At 39.2% G+C, this 14,386-nt stretch overlaps 1 protein-coding gene across 1 annotated transcript; it reads right to left on the reverse strand.

Annotated features, from left to right (window-relative positions):
* Positions 1-4,526: 4,526 nt before the first annotated feature.
* LOC117469328 (keratin, type I cytoskeletal 13-like) lies at positions 4,527-11,037 on the reverse strand. The gene is made up of 7 exons (XM_034113758.1): positions 10,471-11,037; positions 9,745-9,827; positions 7,869-8,025; positions 6,561-6,722; positions 6,361-6,486; positions 5,227-5,447; positions 4,527-4,830 (listed from the first exon to the last, which is right to left on the reverse strand). Exons 1-7 carry the CDS (start codon positions 10,996-10,998, stop codon positions 4,647-4,649), a joined length of 1,461 nt encoding a protein of 486 aa, XP_033969649.1. The 5' UTR covers positions 10,999-11,037; the 3' UTR covers positions 4,527-4,646.
* Between the last annotated feature and the right edge of the window lie 3,349 nt (positions 11,038-14,386).

The raw sequence follows: 14,386 nt of genomic DNA on the forward strand, positions 1-14,386 counted from the left end.
CGTTTGCTCCTGCTGCTGTAATTCAATGCAATCCCTCCCCGTCGAGGCAAGCACTATAATTCTCTCCGGTTAGTCCACCAGCAGATGCCAAACACCCACCTCTCCGCCTCTTCCAAGGAACGAGGGGACCGTGCGGCAGAGTTTCAGTTAGGTTTTCTTTCGCCGGTCAAGATGTCCGTTAAAGTTTAAATCTTCCGGACAAAGGTCTTCTTTGTTATTTATTGAGCTTTAAAACAAATGAATAACAACTCTATATAATAATGTAATAAAACACGGAGGACGGAGATCTATTTTTCTCCCCCTCTTCTGACTTGATCAGAGCACGCTCCCCTCTCCTGCAGGGGGGCGTGGTCAGATGCAGCTCACAGACTCAGCCCCCTGCAAAAACAGGGCTGGAGAACAGCAAATAGAGCGAAATGAGGCATGGCTAAAATGCATGATCTGTTTGGTATTTTGAAAACAGAAACGTATAAATATACCTTATATAGGTATGGCCCTACAATATATCATTTAAATATAGCATGATAGGTGTCCTTTAAATAAAGACCAAGTCTCAAAACAAGTCCCAAGGAAAGTTTCATGTCATGTCCTAACCCAAATCAAGATCGACAAGTCCTAAGACAAATGCCAAGTCAAAGCCGACAAGTCCAAAGTGCAGTCTGTAATCAAAGTTAACAAGTGCCAAGACAAGTTCAAAGTTGAGTGCCAAGGCAGTAGTGTTAATTTCGTCAGCTATTTTTTTATTTAGTTTTAGTCTTAGTCCTGTGTTAAATTTCCTTTTTAGTTTTAGTCATATTTAGTCACCTTCATCCTGTTTTTATTTAGTCAAGTTTTAGTCGACTAAAAGTCTGAGCATTTTATTCTTATTTTAGTCAAAGAAAACTAATTATTTTAGTCTAATTTTTGTCAATGAAAACTGTTGAGTCTTTTTTAGTCATCAGATTATACCAACCCGGTATCACGGCAAGACGTGAACATGTGACGATTTACCATGCTGGGAGACATGAAGATGTCACGATTTCGTCCCTTCAAACGTGACAGTTACACGGTATTGTTAACCCATGTTAACCAGTGGAGAAATACCCGGAAATGCCAAGCAAATGCTACCCCGACGGTCGGTTGTTATTGTCAATATTAATATAATAATGATTTATTCGATTTCGCCGATTTTCTTGTTGCCCCAGCTGATCGACACCTCTTTTAGCAGAAACAAAGGCTACATTAATGTATTAAATCGATGTTAATCCATGCGTGTGGATGTGGAATACTTTAAAGTAAATTTAAATTTAAATGTGAAGGAATGTGTGTATAACAAAATACATCCGTCAAAAACAATACCGGAAACAGACGTAGGCAAGATCCTCAGCTCGATGATTGGATGGTTTAGCTGGGATTTGGTGTTTATGCGATGTGAAATCCGAAAACATTTTTTGAAAATAAAATAATACTTTATTCCGAGTGTGCTTGCTTTTCTCTTTTAAAGTCATCACATAATGGCATTGTAATACACGGTTTGGCTGCATTAAATATTACATATCTGCCGTATAGTTCTCTATTTATAGAGCCCTGATGAGAAGACTTCTAGACAGACAGGAAGAACTGCCGCCAAAACTGAAAACGTGACGTGGATCATAAATATATAAGCAATTAAACAACATCTTACATTTCTTTTCACACAATACGTCTCCTTGCAGTATCAACACTAATTCGGCTGACTTTTATATTTGATCCAATTGGTAGATAGGCTGTATTTACACCATAACGGTGCACAGCTGATAGAAAGGGACACAAAGTGGTTATTATTTTTATTATTAGATATTAATAGGAGGATGTGCAAAACAGACAAACTAATAAGGCTTTATTTAAACATTAAAGAATACTTTAGGTTAAGGTCTTCTTTTGAATAAGAAAAAAGCTTTGGGGGTATAGAAGAAGAATATGGAGGGATGAAACCCTCTTTAGTGGTCACACATGCAGAGCACACAACACACACAGTGACATTTGTATCTACAGATAAATATTAAGCCTGACAAAATACTTAACGTCTAATATATTGCTTTCCTGCCATGTTAACTACGTATATATATATATATACATATATATACAGTGCAATAAGCTTCTTAGTGCAATAAGAAGCTACAGGGACGTTAATCTACGTCAGTAATATTAACTTTATTTAATACAACATTTACGGTACAAGATTTACATCATACAGCCCGTGTAGTATAATATTTTACAAATGATGAATTACAGCAAACATGTGCAATATATCCATTATTACAGCTCCGTGGGCTCACTGGCAGTAAGGCGATATGGGTCCGTTCTTATTGTGCATCCATTGGTAAAGGTAAAACGCATGTAGTAGTGAACACGTCACATGAACGTGGTTCATAAAACATCTTCTTACTCAATATCAAGCCACAATTATTATTTTTATTTTAAATTGTATAATGTCGGACTTTTTTTGTCGTCCGCGAGGAAAATAAATGGGGCTCAGAATACTGAAATATGTATTTTTTAAATCTTTTTTTCCTTCTAATTTGTTATTCTTTTCTAAATAACACACTGTTATTTACTCAACAATAACACACAATCATCCTTGTTTTTATTTATTTGTTTAATTCTATAATCTCAGGCTTTTTTGCCGTCCGTCAGGAACTGAATTTCTAAATAAAGTCACCGGAAACAGACGTAGGCGATACACACCCACTGAACTGATTACCCAAGATCCTCAGCTATGGTTGAAGCTCGGTAATTGTATTTTAGATCGTTGCTAGAGGAAATGTCAGCTGAACACAAGGATCTCTTACTGCACAACGATGTTCGCTGGCTGAGCAAGGGCCGTGTGTTGGAGAGGGTGTGCGACCTGCGTGATGAACTGGTTCTTATCAAGCTTGCAGAGCCAAAAAGCCCATGAGTTTTTGAGCTTTTTAACTGACACCAAGGTGATAGCAGATGTTAATTTTTTGTGTGACATCATGTCTCATCTAAATCTAAACCTTAACCTGCAGCTGCAAGGCAAGAACCACACTGTTGCTGAGATGTACGAGGCGGTTAAAGCTTTCCGGTCAAAGCTGCACCTTTTGGAGAGAGACATTCATGGGAGGAAGCTGCACTTTCCACGTCTGCGTGAGCACTGCGAGAAGAATGAAATCCAGTAATGAAGGATTTTGTGTCAAAACTGGCAGAAAACTTCAAGGAGCGATTTGAAAGCTCCCCTAAAATCTCAGGTGACATCCGCCTCTTCCTCAGACAGCCGTTCTCTGTGTCAGCAGACGGGCAGTGGACTGGAGAGGCCAAAAGGCTGGTGACTGCCATAGATGAAGCAGCTCTTCAGATGGAGGTCTTATGGCGCATTTCCACTACAGCGCGGAGCGCGGTTTAAGCCGTTTTTGGTTGCGTTTCCGCTAGGCGTAGTTCCGGCTAGCGGGTACTTTTTCACAGTTTTTCTGGCTCTCCAAAATTGAGGTTCTTTCCGGGCCAACAACCGGGCTGAGTATGCTAAACTAGTGAGAGAATCGCTGGCCACTACAACAAAATGAACATATTTGACCGTCATTTAATTGTAATACACGTTTCAAAATGATGCCGAAGTAACAACATACTGATACCGGTTAGTAGAAACCATGAATTAATGCTTTGACAAGTCTGCAGACAGACGGCAGGAGAAAAACCTTTTAAAATGCGTGTTTTCTAAATGGAGATTGGCTAAGCTAACGTTGTATATGCTGTATATGTATATGTCCACACTCACAACAACTGAGGGCTAACTGCTAACGGCTGATGTTGGTTTTGTGTTTCGCTTTGAAGATGACGTCACGGCTACGCCTACACTGCGTTACTATAGATACTACCCCAGTTCCTAAACTGTAATGGAAACGCAGCATAAAGTGAACCTGGCCTAACAGTGTGATATAGGTGAAATAATTGTGTAACATAGGTACAATATGGTTGTTAATACAGGTGTAATCATAGTGTCATAGGGGTGTTTTAATCTGTAATTGGGAAGTAATAACAGTCTGATTACAGTGTAATAACAATGTAATATATGTGTTACATGGGTGTAATATGGGTTTAATAACAATGTAATATGAGTGAAATAATGGTGTATCACGGGTGTAATAGGGGTGTATCAATTTGTAATATGGGTGTAATACCTGATATATGGGTGTAATAGGGGTTGGTAGCAGTGTAATTATGGTGTCACATGGGTGTAATATGTTAAATAGATCTAATATTGGTGTTACATGGGTTCAGTATGGGTCTTATAACAGTGTAATAATAGTTAGATGGTTATAATATGGGTGCAATACGGGTGTAATAATTGTGTATCATGGGTGTAGTAGGGGTGTATTAATGTGTAATGTGGGTATTATAACAGTGTAATTCCGGTGTAATAACAGGATTAAGTATTTAAGCAAAGGTACTTAGTTACTTTCGCCCACTGCCTATTACTGGATTCATATATTTAGAGATTAGAGGTTGAATAATAACTACATCTTATGTTACAGAAAATTCAGACACGCTCTGAGTTATCTTTAGTTTTATTTGCAGAAGCAGAGTAAAGATGTTCCATCACATGAACACAAGCCGGATTGTCGTCAGGATGGAGCTGCGGCTGATGAAGAGGAAGGAGAAACTCTTCATCAGTTTTCAATTGTCTCCTCGATGACGTTTGTGATGACGGTGGTGGTCGTGGTGTTCGAAGTGTTCGAGGAGGAGGAGGAGAGAGAGGAGGAGAGAGCGGAGGAGGAGGAGAGAGCGGAGGAGGAGGAGAGAGCGGAGGAGGAGATAGAGGAGGAGAGAGCGGAGGAGGAGAGAGCGGCGGACCTGGGAGACGAGCACAGGAAGTTACAGTAAGTTTAAAATATAAAGTTAAACGAGAAAAATTGCCCCACAGTGTTAGAAATATTCAGAAAGACTTTACATAATTTTTACATTAATCAGTTTTTTAACTGATTAATTAAAAATTATTAATTGCTTTTATTTTCCTATTTTAATTCTCTTATTATGTTGCACCATTAGTGAGCACCAGGAAAAGCGCTATATAAATACCATGTATTATTATTATTATTATTATACTAATATAGCAAATCATCTGCTACTTTTTTGAGTACGCAAAGTAAAAGTCACTGTGCGGTAAATGTTAAATGTTTTTTAGTGTTGAAGTTCATACATCACTGACTGATTTTGATTTTTGATTTTAAGCTGATTTTCTCCTCTTACCCGGCGGCCTCTCCGTCCAGCAGCCTCCTGTACTCCGCGATCTCCATCTCCAGGCGGGTCTTGATGTCCAGCAGCATCTGGTACTCCTGTCCCTGCCTCTCCAGGTCAGCCCTGAGCTGCATCAGCTGCTCCTCCATGCCGCTCACCTGGCTCTGGAACTGGCTCATCTGCATGGAGTAGCGGTTCTGGATATCAGCCAGCTGCAATTCAAGGGAGGCTTTCTGCAGGGAGACAGTGAGTTTAAAAAACATGTTAGTTCATCTTGAACACCTCGCAAAATAAGAATCCTATAATGAGTTCCACATTTTGTGTGTTCCTTTTTTAAAATCTTTATATGCCGTAAACAGATAAGCAAATAAAGGTTTGGAGGAAAAGTTCTTGCATGAGCTACAAAACGCATCGTCACAGAATGAATCTCAAAACCCTTACCGAAGTAAAAGTATGTTTATCTGCAACATTTTTTATTTGACAAAATGCAAATTGGTTTATTATTGAGAAGCAGTGAGTTAGAAGTCACGTGTGAGACTTTATATTGACCTAACTAAAGACTGAATAATAATTATACTTATAACAATCACTGTGTAAAATAATAATAATACAAAGGAAAAATTATATTATATAGTAATAATCGTAGAAATAATAATAATAAAACATATTGTAAATAAAATCACCATCATCTTAATGAATAATAATCCTAATAATTAGAATTACCATAAACTATATAAAATAATAATAATGATTATATTAATAATAATAATAATAATAAAACACATATATATATAATAATAACCATAGATTATTAAACAGCAAATACATTTAAAAAACGAAAAAATTATAGATTTTTTTATAGTTGTTATAATAACATTGACTGTATGAAATAATGACAACAACAAAAAAAGTTATATACAAATAATATTTATAAATAAATAACTAATAATAATAATAATAATTATCATTATTAAACATCATAATTATAATAATAATAATAATAATAATAATAATAATAATATTCATATTAATAATAATTATAATAATAATACAAATACTAATGAAATAAATAATAATCATAAAAGAATAATAATATTACTAATTATTATAATAATAATAAAAAAAAAGAAATGTAATAATAATCACCATGCTCATCTGAGACTGCAGCTCGATCTCCTGAACCTGGAGTGAACTCTTGGTCTCTTTCACCTCTGTGCTGGTGGTCTGCATGCTCATTATTGTGGTCTCCTCCTCCTTGACGATAGCCTCCGACTGCGAAGAGCACAGGAAGTCAGCACAAACCATCCAAATAAAATGTTCTCGCACTTCTCTACCAGGGTTTTTACCTTGGTAGCGTACCAGCTCTCCAGATCACGCTTGGTTTTGGCGGTGATGGCCTCGTACTGTTCCCGCATCTCTTCCAGCGCTTTGTTCAGATCCTCCTGCGGACCGGCGTCCACCTCCACGTTCACCTGGCCGCTCATATGGCTACGCATCGCCAGCAGGTCCTTGGGGGTGGGGGGTACATACACACTCACATCAGACATTGCTGAGCATTTGAGAAAGGTCAACTTCATCATTATTTTCTAAAATGAGTCTCCACAAAGATATAGTTCTGCTGGAGACTAAATCATTTTGTGTTTTAGGCTTTTGCCTTAAAAAGTAAAAAGACTCAGATCAATTGATCTATCTATCCATATATCTATCTATGAACACTGCAAGATTAATATTTAGTATTAATCGATTTGCCAGCTCATAGAGTCCACTTGTAATAAATAACGAAATGATATCATCAGGTTTTTAACAATACAGTAAACTCCCAGCGCGGGGAGGAAACACAAGTAAACTGGCAGGAAGTACTCAAACAGGAAGTACTCACTTGGCAAACGATTGAAATGTACTTTAACTGAATCAGGACCCTGCTTAATAAAAATACAAAATGATTTATAGTCTGTCTGTTTCTACAGGGATTTTTCCTGAAAGCATCTTAACTTATTATCTTAAATCTGGACTTGTATCATGGTGCTGTCTGAGGTTAAACCAGGATTTAGTTTTTTGGCATTAAAGTATATAGTCTAGCTGTCAGCTCATAGAGTCCTATAGGGAACACGGAAATGTTGAGTAACACACCGTTTTATGTTAGAAATGTATAGTACGGGTCCCCAGCACATAGAAACTGCCGGATGCTCACTCGCATACTGTATGTTGGGCCATTTTGCACAATTAGCATTTCATTGCGTTAATTCAAATGAATGTGGACATGAAACACAATGAAATGTTTTCATGGTGTAAAATGGAAGTTTGAACCTTCAGAGTGGCCATATTTATACAGGTTATACCGGTAAAAACTGCCATTGTTGATCATGAACATGTCAGAAAGGCATTCAGCATCCTCATAACCTCCAAAACCACTCCAAAATTGTCCAAATCAGCCATGCCATTTTTTAACTGTTGTTTAAAAGCATTATAGGCTATAATGCTATTTAACGCAACTGATGCTAATTGTGCAAATTGACCTATTACGTGAGTTAGCATCCGGCAGTTTGTAATTACTGGGGGTACAATACATTTCTAAGATACATTTTGGGGTACTCAACATTTCCTGGTTCACAGTGCTGGCAACTATAGACTATATGTTAGCACACTAATAGTACCTCCTCATGGTTACTCTTCATGGACACCAGCTCTTCTTTCAGAGTGTCCAGCTGCATGCTCAGGTCCGTCATGGCGCCGCTGAGTTCAACCTTCACCATCCTCAGCCCGGCGATGTCCGCCTCCACAGACTGACGCATGACCAGCTCGTTCTCATACCTGTACCATCATATGAGAGCAAAATAAATAATTTAAAAGCTTTGTGTTTTGCTCAAAATACCAAACAGATCACCCATTCTAGCCATGCCTCATATCCATGGATGTATAATAAGAACTGGATACAGCGTGGGAGGCGGGGCCTCGTTCATTCCTATGAGAGTTGCTCATTGGCGCATGAAGACAAAACGGCCCAACTTTTGAGAGAGCGAAACGTCACGAAAGTATTCATATAATCATATAATCCGTTCTTATTGTGCATCCATGGGTAAAGGTAAAACTCATGTAGTACTGAACACGTCACATGAACGTGCCGGGCGGCGCGGTCCCGTGGGTTAGATCCGCGTTCATAATGCAGAAGAAAATAACTCTCAGAATAACGTAATTAGCACATTTTACAACTTGAGGACCGAATGTTTTTAATAAGGGCTATACAAATGTTCATACTGGGTAGTTTTTTTAGTTTAAAAAAAATTATCCAACGATTTACAGACGTCTCTTTCCCAATGTTAGTCAATGGGAAAAAGTATTTCCGGGCCCAGCGACTGATACGGAAGTGTAGTACCGCCGTTTGGCCATGACAAATATTTCCCTCACAGTCCGGCGCACTTCCTGGGGGCTTGCTCATATCCCTCTATTTCACTTCCTGTTTCAAAAGTGCTGATTTTGGGTATAAAGCTTTTAAAAAAGAAAAATGTATAAAAAATTAAAAAGGAGGGGGCTGAGCTCATGCGGGACCCGGCAGCTACTGTCTAAACTAAATACTGCCGTGATGAAACGCCATATCATGGATTATCAAGGATTATTTCTGAAACAGTATGGAGCTCAAAGGCTTTCTCTCTTGCCGGTTATACCACAAGGTGAGTTCCTTTTTATTTCCTGCTTCTTCACACACATGCTCTCCAGTACAGGTTAGCTCTGAGTGTTAGCGATGCTAATGTATACACCGACCATATTAAGTCCAAAACAGTCGGGCATTGTTTCTGATTGCAACTTTCTGATATTACGTCATATCAGACGCAAATCTGGATCAGCTCCGTTGTAGCCCCGTTTTTAGAGATTTGGGTACGGAGGAAAAGAGAGAGGGTTTTATTTTCTGACGCTGCGTGAGTTCCCTGACACACCGGGGACACATCTTTATGTATAAAAGACATCAAAAAGTGCATTTTGCATGATAGGTCCCCTTTAAATAATAAATAAATAAAATAGATAATAGTTTTATATTGATAATAATATTAATAAAAAAAGTTACAAAACTATGGTAATAGTATTTATAATAATAACAAAACTGAAATAATAATAATTAAAAAAGTAGTGATAATAACAATAGTATTTTTAATAATTAAAATAATAAAATAACTTAACTAAGCTCTTATAGAAACATTTATTAAAAAATAGACTTTTTGTATTGTGATATTTAGTCCAGCTGCAGCGTTCTTCACAGCTGCCAGCAGAGGGAGCGCAATGCAGATAATAAAATCCTGCTGTTTAATATTTAATTTAACAGGAAAACACTTTCAGTGTTATTTACATTTGTATTGATTTTTGGTGACTGATAATTGTGCTTTTCGTGTTTCATATGTTGCAGGAGAGGTACAAAGGTAAATAAAAAAGAAATGTTAATAAAGTTAGACACAGATAATTAAACGTAAATGATGATACATAAGGATAAGTAAATATAAGTACAGATAAATAAGGGTAGATAAATAATGAGGTACTGACTTGATCCTGAAGTCGTCCTGAGCCAGTTGGGCGTTGTCGATGCTCAGGAGGACCGTGGCTTTGACCAGGATGGCTTCCTGGATCTGAAAACACACAAAAAAGACAGTCGGTTTCAGAGGTCAAATATCAGTCTGTTCAAGTCAGTGCCCGTTTCTGAGGCGTGGCGATTTTTCTTTTGTGAATAAAAGAAGAACGCCAGCAGACATTTGGAACTTTGTTTTTATCAATTTCTTTATTTTCATTATTTACGATAGTTCAGAACTGCCATGGTCAAGATCATGAATTCATTTTGTGCTTGTTATTCTGAAAGAAAAATATAGCGTTTTTCCCCAGAAGTATTGTGTTGTTATTAGGACTTTGTCAACTTCAGATAATGAACTCAGTAGACTCATGCATTTTATATATATATATTTTTCACAGAGTACATTTTTTTCTCAATATTGCATTTATTTAAGGGTAAGATTTTGTATTTTATCAGTTTTTTCAGTTCCACTCATGATCTTTTATTCCTCCTTATTATTTACGGAAGTTAAAGGCTGCCATAATTAAGATTACGAGTTAATTTTCTTATTTTCATCTTGAAAAATATTTATTTTCTCCAACATCATTGCCCTACTATTAGGAATACAATGTTTGTTAACTCAGCTAATTTAAGACAAAAAATCCAGATTTTAAACCACAGACCCCACACTGGACTCAATTTTCCATGCTGCCCCTCTTTCTCACCTTGCCCTGCAGCTCTGCGATGGTGACGTAGAAGAGGCTGTAGTCTCGGGTGCTAGGGCCGACCTTGCTCTCCACAAACTGTCTGATCTTCAGCTCCAGCTCTCCGTTGGCCTTCTCCAGCGCCGCCACCTTGGCCAGGTATGTGGCCAGGCGGTCGTTGAGGTTGTTCATGGTGGCCTTCTCGTTGCCGATTAAGCTGGCATCTCCACCACCGCCGCCACCACCTCCACCTCCAAAAGCAAAGGCTCCACCACTGCCTCCACCACCACCGCTACCAAAAGAGAAAGCTCCACCGCCTCCACCAGCTCCACTACCATAGCCGAAGCCGCCACCACCGCCACCGCCGCCAGCGCCGCCACCACCTGCAGAGTAGCTCATGCTAGACCGGGAGACCCGAGTACCCGCACCTCCTGCTCCTCCCGCCACGCTGAAGGAGGATGCTCGCCCCATGCCGATGCCACCGTAGCCGCCGCCACCGCTCATGCTGCCGCTGCCAATGGAGTTGCGGTTGGAGTACATCAGGGCCATGATGATGAAGGTGTGTGTCAAAGGAGTGAGGAAAGATTCAGGAGGATGCTCCTTTTAAAGGTGCTCAAATGGGCAGAGCTGCAGGTGATGGGAGGGGTCGATGCTCCACACCCTCCCCCCCCCCCCCCAACCCTCTCAAGGTAACCTGATACCTTAAGCTCTGCACTTATGTAAGATTTGAATGTGCTTGTGCTTCCTAATATTTCCACACCATTTGTTTATACTTCTGCTTTAGTACATATTACATTTCTTACTGCACTACATTTCCGCATCTTAAGAGCTCTGCAGGATTTATTTGATTAATGATGATCTACCTGTGCAAAGCGGCAGGTTTGTTTTAACAGACACATCATAAAACTGGTTATGTTCTGTTTTTACTGCTGCTCATAAATACCAAAAAAATGTGATCCATCTCTGACAGCCACACGCCCTCGAAACCTACCAGTAAGGCGACTGAATTCATGACTCCAACTTCTAACTCTGCTGCAACAGTCAGCTTACATAACCTGCTAACATTGCACCAATAATTATAATACAAAATAATTGTATAATGAAGGCTTTCAGTTTGGATACTTTACGGGTGCGTTCAAACTTTTCTGAAACAAAATCATACAAACTGATATGTTGATTTTCGTCCTGTGTCATCACAATGGGAAATCAAATTATTTGGACAGAAGTTTATTCAGCTCTTTATTGCTTCGCCACAGATGTCATGATATCAGAAAGTCTAGATATATATATTTCGCTGACTGAGTGATAACCAACCTGTCTCCACTGCCTATGACTGACACAATCTAAAGAACAAACCAAAAAAGGTCTAATTTTTCAAATTAAGTTCCTAAAATGATTTGCCGTATTGAAAGCTGATGTACCTGCAGGATTGTTGATTATCTTAGTTTGCATCTTCATGTTTGATGCACTTATTGTATGTCGCTTTGGATAAAGGTGTGAGCTAAATGAATTGTGATGTAATATATCTGATGTGTATTTACATGTTCTCTGGTGTCACAAAGAGCTCAAGAAGATATAGCTGAGTATAAGCACTATTATTACACTGCATGTTATGTACACTCACCGGCCACTTTATTAGGTACACCTTGCTAGTACAGAGTTGGACCCCTTTTGCCTTCAGAACGGCCTTAATTCTTTGTGGCATAGACTCAACAAGGTGCTGGAAACATTCCTCACAGATTTTGGTCCATATTGACATGATAGCATCACGCAGTTGCTGCAGATTGGTCGGCTGCACATCCATGATGTGGATCTCTCGTTCCACCACATCCCAAAGGTGCTCTACAGGATTTAGATCTGGTGACTGTGGAGGCCATTAGAGTAAAGTGAACACATTGTCATGTTCAAGAAACCAGTTGGAGATGATTTGAGCTTTGTGACATGGTGTTATCCTGCTGGAAGTAGCCATCAGAAGAAGAGTACCATGTGGTTATAAAGGGATGGACATGGTCAGCAACAATACTCAGGTAGGCTGTGGCGTTTAAACGTTGCTCAATTGGTACCAAGGGGCCCAAAGTATGGGCATTCTCAGCTTCATGCTGTTAAAGTATGCGTTGTAACCAGAAATTGTTACCTTGCGGTTGGACGCCTTGGCAAGAAGTTGATGAAGTTATCACTTCATTTGATCCGATTGAACAATTGTGTGAAATGGTCTCAATAAGCGTATCAAGTTCTAGATTTATAGCACGCGTTTTAGGAAATCACATTGACCCTTTACCAATGAACACCAATATCTAATTGGAGCATCCTTGAGTCCAAATGGACGAGGCATTTCACTAAAATTGCAAGGACAACCGAAAGTCATAACGTTTTCAACATTACAGAGGCAGAAATACAGATTCTTTTTCTAGTCTTGGTTCACTATGCCAAGTGAAGACCAGAGGTCGCAAAAGTACACACTCTGGGTGTTTCTCAATGTTGAGGACGCTTCCTTGGTAGGACCTGTCTCCGAGTCAGGTCCTTCAGAAGCGAGGCAAGAATCCTTCCTAGCCTCGGAAAAGGAAGATTGGTGGAACAGGCTAACAGGTGTGCAGGTGTGTGTCATATGCGAGGCCCCGCCTTAAATGGAGCGTGATTTCCGCCAAAGATTTTGGAAATTGGTCCGTGCGCAAAGCATTGTGGGGATTTTAATACCATGGAGGATACACATATGCAGCCTCGAAATTTCCCGCAAAGAACGACGCCGGCCTCGGTAGAATTCCAAGGATCCTGGACATTGGAACAGTCCTTTGGCGGGACTCGATGACGTAGCATCCTTGAAATAGTGCCTCTGGAGGAGCCTTCCTCGACATTGAGAGACACCCACTCTTTACTTAAGTAGAAGTACAGATACTTGTGTAAAAAAAGACTTTGGTAAAAGTAGAAGTTCTGATTCAAATGTTTACTTAAAAAGTAAAAGCACAAAAGTACAGTCTCTGAAATGTATTCACAGTTTTTGCGCCCACAACTTCAAACATCTCCCTTAAGTAAGGCCATGGATGCGGGATGTCTTGCTGGTGGTCTGATGAATCGCCTCCGTCGATGTTGTCTTCATTTTCAGTCCTGTCGCTGACTGAACTAGTCTTACTCGTGGACATTATGCCGTTAGACCCTTCTCCCTTAACGTCACTGCCTAGCTGTTTCGTCATACGTCTTTTACGTTGTTTATGTTGTTTTCGTCTGTCGTGCATGATCTGCACACCATGGCTCGTCTTCTCTACGTGTTATTGTCACATCCATTCAGTTTTAAATCAGTCTTGATGTCGGGGAAGGCTTGCAATGATGCAAAATAAAAATAATTGATAATTCACCTTACATGCATTAAAACAAAAGTAACGAGCCTGTTTTGAAAATGTAAGAAGTAGAAAGTACAGATATTTGTGTTAAAATGTAGGGAGTAAAAGTAAAAAGTCCTCAGAAAAATAAATACTTAAGTAAAGTACAGATACCTGAAAAATCGACTTAAGTACAGTAACAAAGTATTTCTACTTCGTTACCTCTGGTGAACACTAGAAAAAGTGAAGGTCAAAAAATCCTTCGTCAACAACAACAAGTCCTAACACTAGTCCCAAGACAATACCAGCAAGTCCATAGATAAATGTGAGCACAAGACTACCAAGTCCCAAGTAAAGACCAGCAAGACTAGTGCCAGGTCAAGACCAACAAGTCCCAAGACTAATGCCAAGACCAACAAGTCTCAAGTCTAGTGTCAAATCAAGACCAACAAGTCTCAAGGCTAGTGTCAAATCAAGACCAACAAGTCCCAAGCATAGTGTCAACTCAAAATAAGTTACACCACTATTGCCATGTCATGACCCACAAGTCCATTTTGCAGAATGGTTCATTTCAAGTTATTATTGTACTATTGCATTAATTGTAGCTGATAAAGCTGGAGCTC

The sequence above is a fragment of the Trematomus bernacchii genome, unplaced genomic scaffold (genome assembly GCF_902827165.1).
Source record: "Trematomus bernacchii unplaced genomic scaffold, fTreBer1.1, whole genome shotgun sequence".
Classification (NCBI taxonomy): Eukaryota; Metazoa; Chordata; class Actinopteri; order Perciformes; family Nototheniidae; genus Trematomus; species Trematomus bernacchii.

What these genes read in the sequence shown, in the direction of transcription:
- LOC117469328 (XM_034113758.1), bottom strand. Translation starts at nt 10,998, where the DNA reads ATGGCCCTGATGTACTCCAACCGCAACTCCATTGGCAGCGGCAGCATG. An exon ending in TGAAGAGTAACCATGAGGAG is followed by an intron (nt 6,723 to 7,868) that starts GTACTATTAGTG and finishes CCCACCCCCAAG; the next exon opens with GACCTGCTGGCGATGCGTAG. An exon ending in CTGGACGGAGAGGCCGCCGG is followed by an intron (nt 4,831 to 5,226) that starts GTAAGAGGAGAA and finishes CTCGTCTCCCAG; the next exon opens with GTCCGCCGCTCTCTCCTCCT.